The 23,289-nt window shown below is 34.4% G+C and overlaps 2 protein-coding genes across 3 annotated transcripts; one reads left to right on the top strand and one right to left on the bottom strand.

Moving 5' to 3' along the window:
• Window positions 1-6,129: 6,129 nt before the first annotated feature.
• LOC122411570 (putative sodium-dependent multivitamin transporter) lies at window positions 6,130-16,808 on the bottom strand. 2 transcript variants are annotated; one of them, XM_043420484.1, is made up of 7 exons: window positions 16,695-16,808; window positions 15,352-15,480; window positions 12,871-13,092; window positions 12,128-12,468; window positions 11,510-11,847; window positions 10,048-10,510; window positions 6,130-9,582 (listed from the first exon to the last, which is right to left on the bottom strand). In XM_043420484.1, exons 2-7 carry the CDS (start codon window positions 15,469-15,471, stop codon window positions 9,261-9,263), a joined length of 1,806 nt encoding a protein of 601 aa, XP_043276419.1. In that variant the 5' UTR covers window positions 15,472-15,480; window positions 16,695-16,808; the 3' UTR covers window positions 6,130-9,260. The 2 variants fall into 2 exon arrangements, with proteins under 2 accessions (XP_043276419.1, XP_043276409.1); XM_043420474.1 differs by having other exon boundaries at window positions 16,595-16,732.
• Window positions 16,809-17,922: 1,114 nt separating this feature from the next.
• Window positions 17,923-22,658, top strand: gammaCOP (coat protein (coatomer) gamma). The gene is made up of 6 exons (XM_043422926.1): window positions 17,923-18,077; window positions 18,301-18,603; window positions 19,718-21,108; window positions 21,283-21,602; window positions 21,748-21,946; window positions 22,030-22,658. Exons 1-6 carry the CDS (start codon window positions 18,038-18,040, stop codon window positions 22,414-22,416), a joined length of 2,640 nt encoding a protein of 879 aa, XP_043278861.1. The 5' UTR covers window positions 17,923-18,037; the 3' UTR covers window positions 22,417-22,658.
• The last annotated feature ends 631 nt before the right edge of the window (window positions 22,659-23,289 follow it).

Raw genomic sequence — 23,289 nt, 5'->3', positions numbered from 1 at the left:
TCGAATATACGTTCGCGCGCGTTGATAAATTTAAACAGGCATCTTTAAAGAGACGCTTAAACTGCAATGACGGTGCACCCCAATTGAAATCGGATGTAATTGGGCCACGATCGCTTCGTCGCTATGGCGTACTTTCGTATTCTTGAGTTTGTGATCCAAATTCGCGACAACTCCTCTATGTATACCATCTTGTGTATTTGAGATGGACGCCATGTTTGCAAGTTGTCGAGTTTGAACTGGTTCTCATCGCTATTCGAACGATCGAGACACCGCGGGCGCTTCGATGCGTCAGTGGATTATTACATATACCAGCACGTCCGTCTATACACATTTATGGATATATATGCATTTGACGATTATTTATGCCGGCTATAAGAAAATCGTTTCAATCGCAAATACATTTTTTGGATGTCACTAAATTAATGAGCGATTATATATCAACGAAGGGTTTATTCACGAATATTCAAAATGGTTGTCGATCAAGCGTTAATCGGTGTGGGAGCATCGCTTATCTCGGTCGCGAAATCGTTAGTGTCGAGGACAAATTAAAATTAAATTCATACGAAGCGTTTATATATTGCAACTAATTAAAAATGATGGTAAAGCGGCAATAACGTCTACGCGATGAATGAGAAGTAATAGTTTCCATAGTTATATGTTTCGATTTGATTTCATTGAGATGCTGAAAATGTGTCACGCAGTGTGCCTCTGTTCGTTAAGGTAGTTCATCCACGAAACGATTTTGTTGAAAAAGTCTTGAAATTTACACAGAGTTTAAATGGGTTAGTCGACTGACACGCATGAATATTTAGATAAACGTGCTTAAATATGAAAAAAAAATACACGCGGGGGTGTAGGGACTATAGGTAAAAAAATCGTTTATATTTTCATATAAGGAATGAACGCTTCTTACGAAGCTTATGAAAAAAGTACACAATAACAGGGAAGGTCTGGAAAAATATCCGAGACGATTATCTTACTAGGCATAAAGATATATATTACGTTGAAGATTGAACGAAATTGGTAATGAGGACTCGTAACCTCACGTTTGCTAATTTCAGCATTTTGTTTTTTCTTGGCTTGGGCCATTCCTGTCATAGCCTTCTGTCTTTTTATTAATACTCTTTTCTTGATCCATTTCCGTTTGCGTTTTCTAAAGCGATTTTTTACATAAAAAATTACAGTATTTTAGCCAGGGACGAATGAAACTTGGGGTTCGGTCAGTGATGGATTCTCGATTAATTAATGGCTTGTAATTTCATTCGCCGGAAGATAAGTTGAAAAATTTTATTTACAACTTCGAATTAATAACTCTGACATTAATTCAAAGTGATTATATCTTTAATTAGGAAGTAAAAATCGATCCAATTTGGACACACGTAAAATACGATCCTTTGAGCATGCTCTACCTTAAAACAATCAGAGCTCTTTTTCATTCACGCACAATTCCATTAACTTGATCCATACGAAGGATTAAATCCTGTATTGTCAGAAATTAAATTATTTAATTTATATATAAATTATTTACGCCACAATCACACAAAAAACTCGAATAATAGGCCCAACAACAGCGACCTTAGTTACCCATCGTTCGCCACTTTACGATGCGTTTGAGATAGCGAGTGATTTGAACGCGTGGTCAAGCTGTGATTATGGACCTCCGGGTCAAAGCGATACGCTGCACGCGACAGACCTGCGCTCATATTCTTCGTATCCACATTTTGATGATGGTCATGAAATCCTTGGATGAGTCTCGAGTAAAATTTCAAGTTTCAATTAATCTTGAAAAATTTCTAGTCTTTACAATCATCCCCTAATCGAATGACAGCGATCCAACATTTTCGATCGGTTGATAAAATTGATAAAATTCATTTCCTTCGTATATCGATAATCATGAAAGAAAACGTCAATTTTATGACGAATTTGTATATTTGACTGGACTATTCGTCACAAGCGATTTCTTCGCGTCAACTACTGTTATCATAATAATACCAATTTTTGCTCCAATCATAAAATTCTACTGACGAGTTATCATTTGCAAAAGATGAAAATCTAAGAAACATTTTCGTGGCTTTCGATCCAGGTTTGCGACGAGGATCCACGGATCGCTGCATGACGAACCACCACGTGTCGTGAGATCACGTGTGAGAATCGGTTGTGAATCGAGTAAAATTATGCTTGATATCGTGTACTCGGTTCATGATATAATCATTGTTGTGCAATGTGTCACGTGTGAGTGTTGCAACGCAATATTTATTCTTGTCTTTATTTTTGTCAATATATTTACACACTATAGCTTTTTTACCCGCGGCTTCGCTCTCGTGATAATTTGAAAAACTCTGCCAAGAGGAATAAGACACCGAGCATGAATACAGAACAGTGCACTATTTAAGGACGCTTGCGTCAAGAAGGGAGGACGATGTTTGGTGTAAAAATACGAATGTTCCTCTAAATCTTCCTTGGGAATTTAATTTTTTTCCAGGATCAAAGGTAAACTAACTCTATGCCAAAAATCAAGTGGATTGGTTGCTTAGTTAGGGCGTGAAGGAAGAACAAACAAACAAAGACACTTTCGCATTTATAATATTATAAATATTATTAAATATTTAATCGAGTATGATCAATGATTTTATTGTAATCGCTACGTTACGGGACATTACGTTTCCAGAAAGAAAGCTTGATCGTTGAATAGCCTAATTAAAGTAGTTCGGCCGTTCGATAAAGTACGAAAAGTTCACTTTTTTTTGCGGTAAATGATATAATTTAAGGTCCCCTGCTGACGATTAGCACAGTTCCGGGGCCTCTTACGGTGCAAAATTTTGAATTGAATCATTTACAATTTTGAGTTTTTATTACGTTACCCTATGGGAGAACTCACAATAATATTAATTGTAAAAAATTTGTACGGTGTTCGAGCCTCGGAAAAGTTTATACCGTGAAAAAAATTTATCACAGATTCCTTTTCTTAAAAAAAAAAAATTACCATACGGGGCTAAGAAAGAAAACATGAAAAAACTTTAGTTTTTGACGCATTGGAAGCGGATGTCAGTCGTTACGTTGGACTGCTGATAACAGATAACTGAACTTCTGGCGAATTCGGGAATCGCGGGAATTTCATCAAATTTATTTTTTAGACTGACTCGCGTGCTCTCATTCGCCTAGTAGCTTTGCTTTTTTTTAATGAATTGATCATTCCTTTTTCTCGGTGCCATTGCACCGATATAAACTTTCTTTCGCACAATAAAAATGTTCCCTTGGTTATGCGTATTTTAAGTGTCGGACTCAATCATTAACTAATCAAGTTGAAGTATAAATTTGATCTTTTATGATATTTTTAAAGCATTCTATTGCATTCTTATGGTAAAAATATTCTCAATGTGTTTATTAAATTTATTAATAATTTAGACTTTAAATAAATCAACACAAAGTAGCTGCAAACTTGACTAGTCATAGAACGCTTGAACTATTTTAACTGTCAAGCAAGAAAAGATAAAATATTAAAAAAACCAAATGAAGCATCATTTTTTTCGAATGTTTCGATCCGTCAATAGAAAGAGAATAAAAATATTTTCCTCCGTCATATTTCATTGTTATATTTTCCACAAGGCTATACTCGCGTAAAGTTTTTCGTAAACAAGATCAAGAAAACGTCATTAACTTCTCGAAATGTGTACTACAAGACGAGCACGGCTATCGAGGCTCAGATCGAGGTTTAAAGACAATTTGGTACAAGGCGAAAAAGAATGAAGATACGAGAGACGTGTGCAAAGCTCGCGACCGATTCAATAACCCCCGTCGTCGAATCTCCATGGATTTATTCATCACCGCTCGCTGAGAAGTATCGTGGGGGAATGAAGAGCGGGGAAGGAAACACGTGTGTGCACATAGACAATTGGAAGCATCAGATTGACTTATTGGGGGCCCGAACCTTTGGGGATTCTGCCTGAATTTTTAATAATTCTATCATAATATTAAATAAACGTAGAAACAAAATCTCGGATACGGGGAATTCATAATTCGCGGTTCGATGCGCGTCCTTTTTATTCCGATTCGCGAGCGTTTTGTCAGTTTGACAGTTCCTCGAATATCAATTTTCGACCGTCACCTATTTCCGACGTCTTTCAAAAAAATCATCGAATCGTTATCATTGAAAAAAAAAGGTAAATTCGTAAATGGAAAGAAGTTGCAAATAATCAAATTAAATAGAAATGAAATCGGATCGACGAAGTTTCTGAAAACACGAAAAAAACGTCCATTTCGACTGAGAAGCCTCGTATACGTCAGAGCAATTGATTTGCGAGGTCTCCTGTACCAACGCATACACCAAACGTGTAAGTATATTAATCGTACGTTATACACGAAAGCGATGAAAAAAATAAAAGGGCCTCTCACGAGAATATCACGAGAATTCTTACCAAAGCTTCCGCCACATATACAAAGACATATACTTGAATTTTTATGTGTACATCAAAGTACACACGCATATATATTTGTATATGTAAGCGGTGGTAACTGTTTACATATACGGATATGTGCTCGTAATTCTCAAGAGGAATTAAAACTGGTTGGAACTGGAAAAGGGTGCTCCGATCCAGATCTACGGAGGCAGTCGAAACGTCTCTCGTTCGTTAATTGCCTAATTCACTGTAATTAAAGATGACAAATTTTAGGGACAGCTTTTCCATCTTCCAACGAGTGCACTTTGTCCTTTGTACAACGGAGATCTTTATCGCTGGTACCTTTTTAATTTCCAACAATTGAGAATCAACGAGTGTAAAAATGTTTTTTCCTTATCTCATACCAAATCGTTACGACTAAAATCACTGTTGTTTTGAGCATGTCAAATTTTATGTCACGAGTCGAATTTTTCGTTATAAATATTCCGATTTTTTTATTTCGATTTCATATTTAAAAATTTGGGTTTTTTCGGATAATAAAATTTTCGTACTTTTCAGATTTTACTCGCATCACGATTTCCCATTGTTTTATCAAAGAGAACCGTTCGAATGGACCGTCTCCAATCGGACAGAAACGATCGAAGGCCTCGAGAAAGTCAACTAATTCACGAACAATATAATATCACCGGATTAACCGGTTGACTGGTATTGTATCACATATATGATTCGCTGATTCGATTTCTGAACTTAATTTTCACCTTACTACCCTTAAGATGATGGATCAGTCGGTAATCACAACCGCGTGAGTGCGAGAGAGAGATAGCTGCAAATTTTGAAAAGGAAATTTTTCCACATCGTTCGTCTGATCGAAAAAATAAAAATGTCATCGGACTTTTGCGATCGTACTGCGTACGATGACATTTTTATTATTTTAATCGGACGAACGATGTCAAAGAGTTTCAATTTCAAAAATTCGAGGTGTGATTACCGACTGATCCATCATCTTAAGGAGGGGGCTACATTCGTCAAAATGATAAGAAATTGATCAAATTCGGTGATAATGTTCTTCAACATCCAGTGCGAAGACACAATTTTTTTCAAAATTTTCTTCTGCTTAGTTATCGAGTAATTACGCATTAAAGCAGATTTCTTATGCCCGGAATGTATACCTATTTATATGGAAACGGTAGGCTTATACGCGTGAACTTTAGTCATCAATTACTCGATAACTGTACAGAAGAAAAATCTTAAAAAATTTGTATTGTCAAATTTGGCACTAAAAAATATGTTCACCAAATTTTATTAAATTCTTATAATTTTGAAATTTTTAATGTATTTAACATGGTTTAGCATGGCAACATTGTATCGTCGCTAGTCACCCTCCTTAAAATGGGGTGAAAATCGAGGGTCGAGGGCAAAATTTTTAGATTTTTCAGTGGAAAGTTTTCATAAACAGTTTTTACATAAAAACTATAAGTTTTATAGGATACTATAGGATACTGGTTAATATTAGTAAAATGGGGGTTCAGTGTGCAATTTTCCATTTTATCAACCGCAAGTTCTAATCCTATATTACAAATACAATTGTATAGAACATTAGATTTAAAAAAAAGCCTCCATAATAAGACGCCATTGAAAAATCTGAAATTGGCACTCTCAACCCTCATTTTCACTCTCTTTGAGGGTAGCTAAGTGAAAACTAAGTTTGGAAATGAAATGAAACTAACAGAAATAAATTTTTTTTGTATATTTCGGTAACTCATTAGCTCGTACCAGTTTTGGCACTCACTTCTAGCAACTGAAAAAAAGCTTACCAATCAATCGGTCAATTTTTCCTCCAATGAAGACATGAATAATTATTTATTATTCATTCACATTAAAAAAAAAAAAATATATTATCGCTAAATGAAATGAAGGTATTTCTCCATTAAAAAAATTTTTAAAATAAAAGCATTTCTCAATAATATTAATGAATCGGGTAATTAAATAGGATAGATTAAAATATTTCTCAATTACATTTACTGATCATATAGAATGCATTAGCATGAAGCCCAAAGAATTCGTTTGATAACTCAGCTTTGGCATGTATAGTAATTTCATTGCGATTGCACACAGCCGAACAGCCCATTCAAAATTCACCCAATCCCGGATCACCAAATTAAAAATTTCCGAATTAATGTTGCAGGATTATTATAATTCCAATAGCAATTTTCAATGAAAAAACAAGTTATTGAACTATTACCAATGACTGTTATACTCCATCACAATTTCATCCTGATAGTATTTCATGAAATTTTCGAAATCAGCATTTAATAGATCAATTGTTATCAAAGTAAAACGTACATCTGAACAAGAAAAATTAAAAATGGCCCTCGGTTCAGCCGAACTCCCATCAGAAAATCCTTGAATACCATACTTTTGTTACATTCAATCAGTTTTTTATTAATAAACTCTCGATTCTTGTAACATTAACAATGAACAACACCTATTAGCGCAAACAAAATCCTATTTTGTACAATAAAAAATAACAATTCGTTGCTCGTGTCCATTTACAAAAAATGCAAAACCCATTACAATATCTTTCCACCACGAGCATTAACATCTCGCTACCTACATAGTTTTTTCGCAGCAGTTTTTTTAAATATTTTGGTCGTGATTTTTATCATATACGTATATTTGTATTATGCAATGTTCTATTTATTATTATTGTCTCCACTTCGCCTCACAAGATGTGACGAACACGTAACCATTATTTCCCTATAAAAATATTTTTATAACTAAATTCATCTATCTGTAGTTGTATTTCATCACAAGATTAAATTGTAAACTTCTACACATCTCTTCGGTGCATACTATATTCTACGTATATTTCAACGATTTATCGATTACTTCTACTTGACGAGCCAAGAATAAATATTTACAAAGCAATGAAAACACAAAAAATGTTATCATTTTGAATAATATTAAAACTAAAATGTTCAGACTTTATTTCGGTGATAACCAACGAGCTCCATTATAGTAAATGACTCCGAACTTTCAACACATTCGATTGATATATTACAATATTGTGAAAAAGTTGAGATTATATCCAAAATTTTTCCATTGTACTGATCGATGATCATTTGAACATTTCTATGATAACTCAAACGGTTTCTCGTTTCTCTTATGGTTTAGTCTTTCGATATTTCTCATTTAGGCTTTCCATGAAAATTTTATAACAAACGGTCGTTCTGTTTGCGTTTATAAGTCACAGCCGTGAATCAATACATGAACTGAAACATAAAAAATACTGTATTTTTCAATTATATCTATGAAAAATTGAGCCATTCTTGCTTAAAAAAAAGCTGTTTTTTTCAACAAAGTTTCGTTTTATCGATATTTCGATCGAAAATCCAAATACCGCTGCCGAATGAAATGTATTGAAGACTTACAAAATAATCTTGAGATTCCAAAAAACTTTGCAAATGAACCTTCAAAATGCTGCCGAGCTATCTTACAAAATTCTAAAATTTACATATATTGTCATTTTGTCGACGTATGTGGCTGACTTAAAAAAATATATAAAACAAAATTTTACAAAAAAAAAACATGATTGGAGATGAGCAATTGATCTATGTCTCAAACTATATGAAATTTGTACTTTTCCGCACCAATCGATTACGAACAGACCACTTGATAAGAGCTTATATAAAATGATTTCTGAAACACTCACTTTGGGTTCGCTGAATAGTTTTAAAAATTTTGTGCAATAACGACACAATTTCGTCAACTATACAGGACGAAGTAAGAACCGAAATTCCCATTGGAAGCACTGTCATATCGTAAAAAGAGTATCAAAATTGCACTCGAAATGAATCATGATTTTTTTTACAATTGAAAATTCATTCAAATTCAGTTACGAAATATAATTTGTATAATTGCTATAAAAACTGCCCATCAGAGATTCTCTGTATGCAGCGTAATGAAATTTGATTGCAGATCGTTTGAGATTTCAAACAAAAAGAAATTTATCTCGAAAATATGTTTAGTTTTTTCTAATGAATTGGAATAAATGTAATATAATGTATTGCACGTTAAAGTTGCATTTGTTTTTTACACAAACAGTGATATGTGTGAATTTGGTACATATTTTCGAGGTCATTAATTGGTTGGATGACCGTGCCGTCGTGCATCGGTTTCCAATGTTTTCCATAAGTTTCCATGAGCCACGTGCGACATGGCAACAGCTTACATATCAAAAATGAACTGTATCAAGCACGTCTCTACCAAAATAATCTCAATCAATCAACAAACTCTGTCATTTCTTGACTCTACCAGAATGTTTCTCCACTAACTGCAATCATTACCAAGGAGCATTTCTATCACTGTAGCCATTGCTATGAAAAGGCAAACTCTACCGACCGCATCTTTATCAAACCAAACTTAAGACCAAATCCCAACGAATCAATCAGAAATATGTACCTAACGAAATACTGAACATGAAAAAGAGCATTATAAAATAAATGAAAAATCTTAAGTTGTGATTGAAATTATTTCAATACATATGAAAAGTGTTTTTTGGTTGGAAAGCTATTACGTGAACAATATTGTTCGCGTTGATTTCAAATGTAGAAGAAAAGGAGTGACCAATAAAACAGGAATATTCTGTTCGCTCCGTGATTTAGCATATAAACAATTTAAAAGAAAATTTTAGCAACGAGCTCTGAGATCAGATTCAATCCAATAACATCAAATTCCAACGACAGCAGCATAACACTATTTAAGTATTTCGTTATCGTATGGCACGAATCCCTGAGCATTATTTTCGTTACGAACAGCGGAATGTTCTGTGAACTCGTATAAATATCATTCGAGATAACGATATCAGATATGTGTTACAGTTTCATCGTTCATTTCAGTAACAAAATTTTTCTTCTCGAAACTATATTTTTTGAGTGAACGAACGTCCGCAATGTTTCTCTCGCTCGTATTATCTCCGTTATCGATTTGGCGATCTTTCCGCAAACGTTTCCCGATAATTGGGAAAAAAAGATCCGGGTCAAGGTATACTCGGTCTTGTTTGAACACCAATCGATCAAAATAACTAACGATCAATCCAACCACTAGCGTCATTATGAAGCCAATTGGAGAATACCACATGTAGGATATTCTGTAGAGATAGAAGATTTCGGAGTTCTCGACCCGTCTGAAAAATAAACGGCATCGTTACAAATATGTCAACGAGTCATAGACGAGAGACGGATTACCACTCGCGTCAGTCATTACGAAATTTTATGAGAAAATGATACATTTTTTAGGAACAACTTTCACTTTAACGACAATTTAATGCACGTCGAGATATTTATTTAAATCAACTATAAAAGATTAGTAAATCGTGCATGTACAAAAGTCTTCAAGTTATCTTTCCATTCGTATGAATATATTTCAAAAAATTGAACTGGTATTACTTCTACCACTGGGAAAATGAGAATTTTCAATGCTGAAATGGAGAATTTTTGAAAAAGCTTAAATTACAAAATCATCGATTCTAAAAAGTAAATTTTGCAAATAAATAAGTTGTGAGCAAATAATTGAGTTGAATGTCGATGGAGAACGTTGAGAAGAGAAAATTTTTCTGTATCGAATAGAGAAATAAATCGATTATACGTACGGTTTAGTGGACTGAACGATTTCCACCGTAGAATTGTTAACATGATCGAAGCTGCAGCCATCAATAGTTGTGGGTAAAGTAGGGATAGTGGGTCTTGAAGGGGCAAAAGCGATCCACATGAGAAATACAAGAGATGTCAAAACTCCTGTAATGGCTCCACGCTCGTTCGCAGATTTAAAACCCATACCCAAAGTAAATAAGCCTAAAATAGGTCCACCGACGATCGCGAAAATAGTCAAACTCGTTTGAAGTACACCGCCGAGTTGCTGAGCAAAAAAGGCAACAGCAATACATAGTATACCAAAACCGAATGCTAGTAATTTTCCAATAACGAGAGACCCAGAAACAGTAAATTCACGCCCTGTACACGCACGGTAAAGGGGCTTCACATAATCTTCAAGTGTCACTGCAGCTAATGAATTCAAACCCGCTGAAATTGTGCTAAGACCAGCGCTGAAGATACCTGCGAAAAATCAATCGAATTATTCATCATATTCTAGAATCATTGTGGAATTATTTATGTTGAAACTCAAAACCACTTTTCTTCACAATTTTCGGACGATCAAATTACAATAATGAAACTTGATCAGCTGTAGTAGTTGCTAAATTCCCAAAATAACGTGATTATATGTGCAATTGATCAACAATTTGGTACCAAAATATTCAACTATTGACTCAGTGTGTGGTTCTCGATTTTTTCGGATTTTTTTGACGTTAATAGCTCATAAACACCTAGAAAAATCATACTTTCACTATAAGGACGATAGCTTGAAATACTTTGCATATAATCACGAATTTTTGGGATTTTTTTCAAATTTTTTTTCAATAAGGGCTGCTCAGGAAAATCTCTAAAAATATCAGGATATCGTCAAAACTCATTGGAAACATATATGAAAATTAACTGAATTGACGAGGATCAGGGAAAAAGTTCCCCGGTTTGGCGTATTTTATTTCGCGTACTTAAGTTGATCAAACTTGATCCGTAAATAATGTAAAATTGATTATAAAATGATCCGTAAAAATGATCATTTATAAATGTTTTCCCGTGTTTGGATATATTTCGTATTAATGTCAAAAAATTGTAAAAACACAAGTTGACTTTCAATTCGGAGTGATTTGTAAAAATAAAAAAAATTATAATTGCAAATACATTGTTTAGTGGAAAAACAAAACAGAGAAATGAAAGAAAAATGACGAAATATTTCATGAAAGTGTCAATAAAAAAATTAACTTTTTCTTTCATTAAGAGAATAGAAACTTTGGTTTTGGATGCGACTTCTTTTTAATTACGGAGACAACAGCGTCAAATTGCTATCATGCTTCTGAAGACGACTATACCCTCCGGATTATCAAAGTTTAAATTCGGCAGGATAGAGAAGAAAATTGTAAAGGTAAATCGGTCTACCGATTTTTTGCTTAAAACACAAAACAAACAAAGTCGAAATGCAATAAGTAAAATTACCGGCAACAAAAAGGCCAGGGACTCCAGGCAAATGAGACATGGTGTCCATTACGTAAAGTGGCATTAACATATCTGTAATTGTTATTCTTCCCTCCATCTTCGGATCGCAATGACTGTATTTGCTATAAAGTGCCAAGCCGGAAAAACACGTCGTAATGGAGAGTGCAGTGAGAATGGGCCAATTTAACCACAGAGCGATGCGCGCCGCTTTTAAGCTCTTTACTGTTAGCATTCGCTGAATCTGCACCTGATTAACTCCGTACAACGACAAAAACGTACATAATCCACCGATCAACAAATTCCATATAGTATGACGGACAGTCGGGTCGATGGAAATGCTTGAAACAGAAAATAGAAAAACACAACTCGTAGGAGCGATTTGTTTTCAGAACGACTTTCCTATTCGTTCGATTTTATTATTTCGAAAATCTCATGAAAGTTTTCATGAGCCACAACGAAAAAAAATGGTGTTATTATTTAAATAAAGCCACAAGTTAATATATCAGAAGAATCGAAAGCGAATGATTGCAGTGGGAAGAGCAACGAGATTTATCGTTTAACTGAAATTGGATTTTGTAATAAACTTTCTAAAACGGTACTTATAGATTTTTTAATTACTTATCGAATTCGATGCGATGACCTTTTTGCGCTATATGCCATATTTCGCCCAGACCACCGGCTGAGTGAGCTGCGGTTCCGATAACGAGGAACAAGGCAAGAAACATGAGGAATGCTTGGAAAACATCGGTTATCAAGACAGCTTTCATACCACCAATACCCGAGTAAAAAGCGCAAACCAGCCCAATTACTACAATACTTCCGGTTTGCGATAGACCGGTGGTCGCTTCTAATACTAAAGAAGGTGCGTACAGAACCACTCCAGAGTACAGAAGTAATTGAATCCAATATACGAAGCTCGCTACGAGCCTTGTCTTCATTCCAAAACGTCTTTCTAAATACTGAAATTAGAAACAATCAGTTAACATAAGAAAAAAGTCCAGACTGCCGATCTAATTTTTAATTTATCATGTATATTTTCCAGTTAGTTTCAATTATTTTCCGATTGACTTCTCTCTTCTACGCTCGCCAAGATGAAACTCCTGATTGCTTAAAACCCTTTGAATGTTATCATTTTCAAGGTGGCAAAAGGAGTTTATTCACTTATTCATTTTTGGACGAAATACTTGTGATCACATTAATCTTAGTATCTTAGTAGTTATAGAAACTTGACCTTGAATACATTCTTGAACTTCCGAATACATTCGAGAGAGTTACGTAAACTATTAGAATGTCCGTTCAATATATATTCGAATAGAAAACAGTTGTATAATAAAAAAAACTTGCTGATACAATAACATTACCTCGTAGGCACTCACTGCTTGTAGCTTGTAAAAGACTGGAAGAAATCCATAGCATACGATTGGCGTACCCAAAAGATAGGAAAAGTTTATCACAACAAATTGAGTGCCATACGTGTAATTTTCGGCCGAAACACCTAACAACGTTATTGCTGACATGAATGACACCATTAGTGCAATGCCAACAGGAAGTATGCTCATCGATCTGTTAGCTGAAAAATATTCCTGTAAAAAAAAATGTATTTCAGTTATCTGTGCGCATCGAACATTTATTGAGCTGAACATAAAGTTCGTTTTAAAAAAATTCACTCTAAAATATTGTTAAATGATGATTTGGTTTATTCGCTCAAAGGATCAGAAAAAAGTTTTGCTGTGTGTACTTCTCGGGTGGGTAAAAAAAATGTTTTGCATTTATGTATTAGTAATAGATTAATAAAAAATGTCATTAAAAAATCAAAAGAGTGTCTATTAGGGCGATTAAAAAAAAAATTTTTTTTTTGTTTTCCATTGCAAACAGGCTTAAAAGTTTCTTTTTGGTGTAAAAAGACTCCAGTTAAAATTTGAGCCCTTAATATTAATATTTAGATAGTCCTCATCGCACTTTTCTATTTTCCATAAGAATAACATTGGAAATTTCTTTTTTGCACATTCTGATACTTACTGCAAGCCCATCGTGCGTCATATAAAAAATGTCTTCACTTGTTCTTGTAGAAAATCTCACGCTCTACAAAAAAGGTCTCTTATGATTTTTCGTTAAACTTAATAGTTTCAAATTTATTAGAGGTCAAAGTTCAATACATTACATTTCAGTACATTACAGCAAAAACTTTATGGTCCTTGAACTCGGTCTCTTAGAAAACGTTCATGAAGAATTTTTCACAGTAATCCAAAAAAAATCGAATAGTTTAAAAAAATTTATTAGTAGAAATTTATAAAATTTTTTATGTAAAAAAAATCTTGTTAAGTAAAGTACTGTATTTAATTATTCTTGTTTTATTATAGTCTCCGTACATGTTTTAAAAACTTTTATGGTAAAAATCAATTTTCAAAATTATAGTTGAGCAATCGAGTTGTCTCATACATATCAATGTACCGATAAAAAAAAAACTTTTAGACCCTATATCGGTAATATAACTACTTTTCTACTCGGTGGAGTTGTCGATGAAGTAGTTTAGTTTGTTGATTCTCGTAAAAATAGATATTAGTGTTCCTCAGTGTGTATTGTTTTTTTGGAATATGATTTTCATCAAATACTGAAAGTTATTTTTAATTTTTTTTCTCAGAGTTTCGCTGGCCATATTATTACAAAAAAATATGAACAAATATTCTCTAATAGACTAAATTTAAAATTATCACAAATTTTTCGCCAATCTTTTCCAATAAAACCATTAAATCCGCTATAATGTACTGAAAATGGTCAAATTTGCGATAGATTGAACTTTGACCTCTAATAAATTTGAAACTATTAAGTTTAACGAAAAATCATAAGAGACCTTTTTTGTAGAGCGTGCGATTTTCTATAAGAATAAGTGAAGACATTTTTTATATGACGCACGATGGGCTTGCAGTAAGTATCAGAATGTGCAAAAAAGAAATTTCCAATGTTATTCTTATGGAAAATAGAAAAGTGCGATGAGGACGATCTAAATATTAATATTAAGTGCTCAAATTTGAACTGGAGTCTTTTTACACCAAAAAGAAACTTTTAAGCCTGTTTGCAATGGAAAACAAAAAAAAAATTTTTTTTTTGAATCGCCCTAGTGTCTATTCTTTCATTGTCTGGCTCAATAAACGGAGTTTGTATGACTCAGCAAATGTACAAGTTCGTCAGAATCTTCTAAAACTTTATTTTTCAAGGAAACAATTTCATAGCTGATAACAATAATCCACTGGAAAGGGAGTATTATTTTTTTTGTGTTCTCTTCTTGTTTTGATGTCAAATATTGAAAAGAAAATGTTCAACCAGGCAAGGTATATCTATACTTGAGATTGATTCATTTTCCTCTCATTTGGGAACTCGGAGTCACACCATTTTTGAGTATATCAAAAAATATACTCATCATCTATTATTCAAATTACGTACCTGTTATTATAAATTTTATACTGTTTTTTCATTTCAAACTCAATTATTGTACAATTCAACTAAAAATTATTTTATCAGGTCAAAATTAAATATGAATTAATAACAGAAGGAATTTTAACTAGAAAATTATCTCAAGTTTTTTAAAAATATTCTAATGCCATTGGAATCGCAAAGCAGTGAAAAATTCTAAATTTGATTAGCAACGAAAATAATGGAATTTAGTGAAGAAATAAAACTTTTTTAATACTGAAAAAAAATAAGCTCCTTATCTTTTTGATATTACTAAATCCCACAGAAAAATCATATGTTTATAAACTATCAAATATTATTCTTTGCTTATTACACAGAACGCAACTTTAGTGAGTTTTTATCTGCCAAGACAAGTTCAATCAGTCAATTACCTCTGTGGTTCGCTGACGACCTCCTGTCAATCTGTAATAAATTCCAATCCCAATGCTGATACCAAGCATAAGACCAATTACTGTATAGTCCGTCCATCCTAGAGTAGCTGTTGTAGGCATTCTCTTATTCTGCAATATGATTCATATATTGAAAAAATTTTATATCATTGTACTCCTACTTTTTTATATCTTTAGCTGCTTATGTTCACAAGAAAAAACATAGTTTACTCAGCAATTTTTTGCATAAGATAATCAAACACAGTGAACATTTGACAGTAAATTTTCTTTTATTCTTTTATCAGTCTCAAGATAAGCTTTATTGTTCTATTTGAAAAGAAGGACCCTGTATTTTAAAATTAATTTTTTTGTTAGATTCACTATAACTTCATTTATTTTATTCCAAAAGTGTACAATAAGTTTCAACTTGTCAATAGAAAAATAGTTGAAATCTAATTGACTGTAAACTTTACTTAGACGAGGAAATTTCATTAACAGACAAATTTTTTATCTACATATTTATTTTTTTTAGTAAAACATTAAGAGTACTATATTTTGGAAAAAGAAAAACTTTTATGTTTTTTTATATTAGAGTTATCATATATTTTGTTTAAGTTGAATTATTTGATGTTTAAAGTAAAAATACTCAATAGTCAAACAATGAATATTTTTTAGATTCCGAATAGTCAGCTTGATAATAATAAGTGAAATAAAAATTGATAATAGCGAAACAAATGAGACACAATGATGAAGCTGGTTAATCTTTTTGCTGTCTTATCTTTTACAAACACAATTCGAATGATAACAATCTTATCCCCAGTAAAATTTAAATCTTTGAATGATCCTGAATTAATCCCAATGTATACGGCATAATAGTGTTGAGAATGAGAAAAAACGTTTTCAATAGTAGTTGGAACGAATTTTTTGTTGGGTCATCCAGGCAGTTATTATCACTTTGAAATCGACCTGTATGTAGAACGCGAGTAACACATCGATGACTGTCAGCAATGAACATTCAAATAAAATTAATCATTCTAGATGAAAATTTATGAAAAAAAAAGGAGAAAAAACACATCTACTCAATTGATGAGTTACACCAAACGTTTAATACAAAATACTGCACCATTTTGTAAATACATAAATTCGCATTCATCGTACACTATGACCTTGTGTAATATACAACTTGGAATCTTGACATTTATATAACGTGGGTTAGAATTACAGCTATGGAAAATAGTAAACGTACAAAATCGAGGAATTCTGACTACACAAACATCATGGGCAATCGCCGTGATGAAAAAACAATTGAATGCCGAATCCCAATGAAACCGCGTAAAATAACTTACACCTCACCACGACGATGGACAATTCTGCACTGACGGCTGACGGAGACGGGACACGGGACAGAATCAACGAAACGAAAATTAGAAATACGATGGAACATTACGAACACTACGAACTATAAAATGGAGCGCGTGCGCAACGCGTGTCGCGCACGCGCTCAATTTGCCTTCCAATTGGGGCTGAGCATGCACATGTGATTCTAAATAGATAGTCTGATTGTGAATCAAGGAAATAATAATTTTTGGCAATGGTGGAAAGTTTTTCAGAGAATGATCTCATGGTTTTGATTAGTTATTAGAGATTTTTTAAATGAGGCCTTAATTAATAATAACCACAACCTTAATCAAATGTTTTTTTAATTGATTTTAACGTATATTTGATTATAAACAATTCGAAAGTTTTTTATGTAATTAACGATTTCTGTAGATGTTCTGTTATAGGTTTAAGCTACCCAGAGCTATTGTTCGGACGAAGTTTTATCTCGTCTTAATTTACAGCATAAATGTGCTGTTTTTTGTGGTTTATTTAAGCGAATCTTCTACAAAAGGATATTGAATTATCATGATTCAACTTTATTTTCATTATATAAGACTGCTCCTCTATCATAACGTTTGAGACTCTGAAAAGTATTACTGTACGTTTTTTCATTCAAACTTCATTAGGGCGAAATAATGGATAAAAATAATTGATAAAAGTGTAAGAATTTGTTTTACAAATGTTTAAAAAAATAAATAAATATTTGAATTGAAATGAATTTGAATATAAGAATTGAATTCGATCGAATTCAATCTAAAATTAAATTGGAAGAGAATAAAATGACTACGATTTCCATTTAAAATTGTCGGTATACTTCATATGTTTATTATATACTAGCAGCGTTTATGTCGATTTATTTTAAAAATTCATATTCTGCCACTCTCATACCCTCGTTTTACTGCAATACTATAATAGTAAATTTGGTGTAGTGGGTGTAGTGTATAGTATAATACAAGTACATTGCGTAACAAAGTTTGCACCATATGGGTAGGCTTCATCGAAGAAAACGAAGTTGGATTGGTTGGATTTATCCGACCGATAACTTAATTAATAAAAGTCAGAAATTCAAAATTAATCGGCCAAGTTCACGGAGTTATATGGATAGTGACAAGTGCAGTGATGATGAAAAAACATGGAACACACCGCGCCGTCACACGGCCGGCAAACATTTTTCCCATCTGTTGCGCCATCTAATCGGACAACTGTGGTATCGAATAGGACAGTGATGGCTGTCGCCGTTCGGCTGTAAGGTGACGTGTCTGTGTTTTTTTTCCAAATATATTGAAAACAGCAGGAGAAAGCGAAAAAAATGAATGCCTTCAAACGTGACAAAAAAGAAGAGGAAGATGGTAATTATTGAATTAGATGTAATTTTTTTCATTTTAACAACAATATCGATGAAACTTATCGGACACGTACACGCACGCACATACAGACGTCATTCACTTGTGATTCACGAATTTGACACTCAAAACCTACTTGCCTCACATATTTATTGAATTTAGCAAATTGTTATGATATGATGAATAAGTTTTCGAGCTTCACAAATATTCATAGTAATTATTTTTCTAGGGGGAGGAAATCCATTCCAATATTTGGAAAAAACAACTGTACTCCAAGAAGCTCGAACATTCAACGACACCCCTGTCAATCCCCGAAAATGTGCTCATATTTTGACAAAGATTTTGTATCTGCTAAATCAGGGAGAACAGCTCGGCACTACAGAAGCTACAGAAGCTTTTTTTGCTATGACAAAACTTTTCCAATCGAGAGATGTTGTTCTCAGACGACTTGTTTATCTAGGCATCAAGGAACTTAGCTCCGTTGCCGAAGATGTCATCATTGTTACTTCCAGTTTGACCAAAGACATGACTGGTAAGCTTCAATCTTTAACAGAAATGGAATCATTCGAAGAGTGGAATTTTAATATGTTGCGAGAAGATTTATTGTAATTTATCTTTATGTCCGCCATCCTAAATGTTGAAGAAAAAATACTGCGTCTCCAAGACCAAACTGGCCTGCAAATGTAATGATTTATACAATGCCTGGTGTATTATGATTGTTTTTTTTTATTTCAATTTGAAAGCAAAATTTTGAGATCACAGCTGTGTAGTGAAAATATTCATAATTCTTAAATGTTGTTGTTTAAGCTGACTAAGTTGTTTTGATACAACAAAAATCGTTGATTTACCACTTCTATTTAGGATTTCTTGGGCCAATTAGTTGATTGAACTTGTTAGAATAAAGTATTTATAGTGACATTTAAAATCTTTAGTTTTCTAGGTTTAAGAGCTTTAACCTTCTAATCTTACTGATTAAAAAAAAAAATTTCCACCAATGTTAGTGCATTTAAAATCGTAAATTGAAACTTTATTCTTTTTCCACTCCTCCGAAATTTTATCCTAAATTCCATAATTCTCGAGTTACACCACTTCTCTTTTTACCCACTGGGTAATTATTCGCAGGATATATAAATTATTCAATAAGGTCCAGTGAGATAGAAAATGCGTTCTTGAATTATATATATTTAGATTTAACTTAGTTGCTCGAATTCAAAGTCTGAACACGGTTTACCCATTAGGTTTATGAGAAAATTGCATCAGCGCTTGTCCACTGAAATTGTGAAAAAAATTTTTTTACGTGTTATTTAAATGGAAAAACAAAAATTCATTGAGCGTCTCGTAGAATCAAAATATGGAGCTGCCTTTGCAAGAGAATTTAATATCTCTTAGAAACTTTTGAGATGATAGGAAAAAACTTTTTTTTTGGACCACCCTAATTCTTATATTTTTGTCATAAATGGTCTACCCGTTTATCTTGAATTATTTTCATTTTTTTCGGAATTCTACCGTAATCTCAGAGATTGGAGCTAACGCGTGAAAAAATTCCAAAAATAACAACTCGAGCAGTACAAAGTACTACGAAAATATTGTCTCACTTTTGAACACAAAAATATAAATGTATGATTAATTTTTTTGACAACAACCAGGCAAAGAGGATCTCTACAGGGCGTCTGCGATACGAGCTCTTTGTACAATCACGGACAGTGGAATGTTAGCAGCGATCGAGAGATACATGAAGCAAGCGATCGTGGATCGTTCGCCAGCGGTATCGAGCGCAGCATTAGTGTCGTCATTACATCTGACGAGCGTTTCCGGCGACGTGGCAAGGAGGTGGGCGAACGAAGCACAGGAAGCTTTGAACTCTGAGAACGTGATGGTTCAATATCACGCATTGGGAGTGCTTTATGAAGCGCGTAAATCTGATAAGCATGCGGTGATAAAACTCGTGGCCAAGTTGATGAGAACAAGTCCAAAAAGTCCGTATGCAGCTTGTATGTTGATTCGAATGGCTTGCAAGCTTCTCGATGATTCGTCACCGAACGAGGGTGGGGAACTTTTGGAATTTATCGAATCATGTCTACGCCATAAATCGGAAATAGTCGTTTACGAGGCAGCACATGCGCTCGTGAATTTAAAACGTAGCGGAAGCCGTGAAATAGCACCAGCCATAAGTATATTACAACTGTATTGTGGTTCACCAAAGCCAGCGGTTCGTTTTGCCGTTGTTCGTACATTGAATCAAGTGGCGATGACCCATCCAGCGGCGTTGACGGCTTGCAATCTTGATCTTGAGAATCTCATAACCGATCCAAACAGATCAATTGCGACTCTAGCAATAACGACTTTACTAAAAACCGGCGCCGAAGTCTCGGTCGATCGTCTGATGAAACAAATCGCTACTTTTGTCTCGGAGATCTCGGACGAATTCAAAGTCGTCGTTGTTCAAGCGATCAGAACGCTCTGCCAAAAATTCCCGAGGAAACACTCTGTTCTGATGAATTTTTTGTCCGCTATGCTGCGGGATGAAGGCGGCCTCGAGTACAAAGCGGCTATTGCTGATACAATTATCGCTGTTATGGAAGGCAATGCCGAAGCTAAAGAAGCTGGATTAGCACACCTCTGCGAATTCATCGAAGACTGCGAGCACACTTCCCTCGCCGTTCGTATCCTTCATCTTCTCGGCCAAGAAGGCCCCACCTCTAAACAACCCTCTCGTTATATTCGGTTCATCTACAATCGTGTAATTCTTGAAAGCGCCAACGTTCGAGCCGCGGCTGTCACGGCCCTTGCTCGCTTCGCCGCTGCTTGCCCCGATTTACTACCAAATGTTTTGGTTCTTCTCGCACGTTGTCAACTCGACTCGGACGATGAAGTGCGTGATCGCGCCGCTTACTATTGCACTATACTCCAAATGCAAAGTAATGATCCTACTATTTTACCACTCGTCCATCCGCCTTTACTATCTATTCCAACCCTTGAACGAACTCTTCGAAGCTACATGAGAACTAACATGGACGAACCCTTCGATATATCTCAGGTACGTAACAATTCACGATAGTCACCAATACAAATGACGAATTTTATCGACGTTTGTGAATCGTCTGGATGGAATTCACTGGGATTTTTCAATCGTTTTGAAGTTTCTCTTTCAAAAATATTCAATACCACGATCGAATTTTTATCTCGAGAATATCAGACAATAAAATTTCAGGTACCACCGGCGCAAGCTGTCGAAGAGCCGATCCAAGCCGAAATAAATTTGTCAGCAAAATCACAACAGCCCAGGCTAACGCGAGAAGAAAGTTATGCTGAAAAACTGTCCCAAATCCCTCAATTGGCATCGGTTATCAACGAATTTGCCCTATTCAAATCATCCCCGGTATTCGAGCTCACAGAGTCCGAAACTGAATATAATGTCAAGTGTGTAAAACACACATTCGCCGAGTATCTCGTTCTCCAGTTCGACTGTCTCAACACATTGTCCGATCAACTTCTCGAGGACGTCAGAGTCGCTGTTGAAGCGCCCGAAGGGTGAGAGAGAAATTGACAAATACCTCATTATTTTCTCCTCATTATTTTTCAATGTGTTCCATCTATCGTTCGATACTTCTTTTTTCCACTAAAAATTTTTCAATCAAACTAAATGTGTCGAATAACATTATTTTTGTCTCAACAGGTATACGGTAGTTTGCGAAGTTCCATGTCCACGTCTCGCTTACAACGAGCCTGGAACAACATACACAGTATTGGTCTATCCCGAAGACATACACGCAAGTGTAGCGACCATTCCAACAACTCTACGTTTCATGGCTCGTGATTGCGATTCCGCTACGGGATTGCCAGAAACCGAACAAGGATACCATGATGAGTATATGGTACGAATCCAATTATTACAATTATTACGGAAAAATAAATGATTGAACGGTGGCTAATAATAAATCATTGAACTCATTTGTAGCTCGAAGACTTGGAAGTGACGTTAGCGGATCAAATGCGTGGTACAGGTGCAAGAGGAATGGATTTTAATGCCGCTTGGGAAGCAACAAAATCTCGCGGTTTTACCGCCGTAGAGGAGACCTTCGCATTGGGAAATACAGTCACGACCCTTGAAGGAGCGGTTCAAAGTCTTGTAGGATTTTTGGGCCTCGAAGCAGCCGAAAGAAGTGATAGAGTACAATCTGGTGCAAACGGACACGTGTTGCTTCTCCATGGTATATTCCGAGGTGGTAAAGAGCTTTTTGCTCGTGCCAGGCTTACCCTCTGGAATGGACAAGTTACGATGCAACTATCAGTTCGTTCCCAAGATCCTGATGTCGCTGAACTCGTTTTGTCTTCCGTAGGATAAAATATTATCCTCTTGATTGGAACTAATTCACACAAATTCAGATAGAAATGCAACGACACTTTTATAGATTAAATATGAGAATATTTACTTCAATTCATACCCAACATTTTTCAATCCGGACCATTAAGCCACACCAATTTTCATCAATACCGTTTTTTCGTTACACCGTTATTATATACGTCGGTATTATCGTATGTACAATTAAGTGGGGCTACTGATTATTAAATATTAGAAATATGTAATTTCGTCTTTCATTCATTTTTTATCTCTTAACCTCTCCGAATTTATATGTACTACTATCATTACGTTCTATAACTAGTAGTAATAGTATTATATTTCCAAGTATACCCTTTTGGGTTTTTACAGTTCCCCCCTTTTTACAAATGCCCCCTCTTACACGATAGATGTACTTATACTTTACTCTTATTTTTTATTTTTCTTTATTTTTTACTCTTTTCATTTACGTGTTTGCTTATCATTCATTCGTATCCTCTCACATACTCGCACAATTCTTTACTTATCTATCTTTTTAGAGATCTAGTAATTTTTTCGTTCACTCCTTCTCTTTTCCAGACCATCGCTAACCCGTTTCCCATCTCACAAAATCAACTTTGATTTTTCTTTCCACTTCCCCCTTGCTCTTCCCTTTCACATTTTCTATATTTGTTTCCCTGTACCCTTCGGACCTTTCTCTTCCAGTATTTTTTAACACAAAAATTTGGAAATCTACGGGATTCGCACATTTAACTTTTTAAATTGTGAAAAAAATGCATACGTTTTTTTTCCAGTCAAAATAGCTATTTATGAATTGGAAATCATATCGTGCATGAAAAGTGTTTAGTTTTATTTTTTAACTCGTGAATTAAACGTGGA

Source organism: Venturia canescens, chromosome 1, assembly GCF_019457755.1.
Source record: "Venturia canescens isolate UGA chromosome 1, ASM1945775v1, whole genome shotgun sequence".
NCBI classification, from domain to species: domain Eukaryota; kingdom Metazoa; phylum Arthropoda; class Insecta; order Hymenoptera; family Ichneumonidae; genus Venturia; species Venturia canescens.
The sequence above is the reverse complement of the archived record's forward strand: the minus strand, read 5'-3'. Positions and strand labels throughout refer to the sequence as shown.

Excerpts from the sequence above, each read along its gene's own strand:
- gammaCOP (XM_043422926.1), top strand. The coding sequence starts at position 18,038 with ATGAATGCCTTCAAACGTGACAAAAAAGAAGAGGAAGATG. Across the intron at positions 18,604-19,717 it reads TTTGACCAAAGACATGACTG|GCAAAGAGGATCTCTACAGG; the intron begins GTAAGCTTCAAT and ends GACAACAACCAG. Across the intron at positions 21,947-22,029 it reads GATACCATGATGAGTATATG|CTCGAAGACTTGGAAGTGAC; the intron begins GTACGAATCCAA and ends ACTCATTTGTAG.
- LOC122411570 (XM_043420484.1), bottom strand. The coding sequence starts at position 15,471 with ATGCCTACAACAGCTACTCTAGGATGGACGGACTATACAGTAATTGGT. Across the intron at positions 12,469-12,870 it reads AAGCAGTGAGTGCCTACGAG|TATTTAGAAAGACGTTTTGG; the intron begins GTAATGTTATTG and ends TTCTAATTTCAG. Across the intron at positions 11,848-12,127 it reads CATCGCATCGAATTCGATAA|CATTTCCATCGACCCGACTG; the intron begins GTAATTAAAAAA and ends TTCTGTTTCAAG.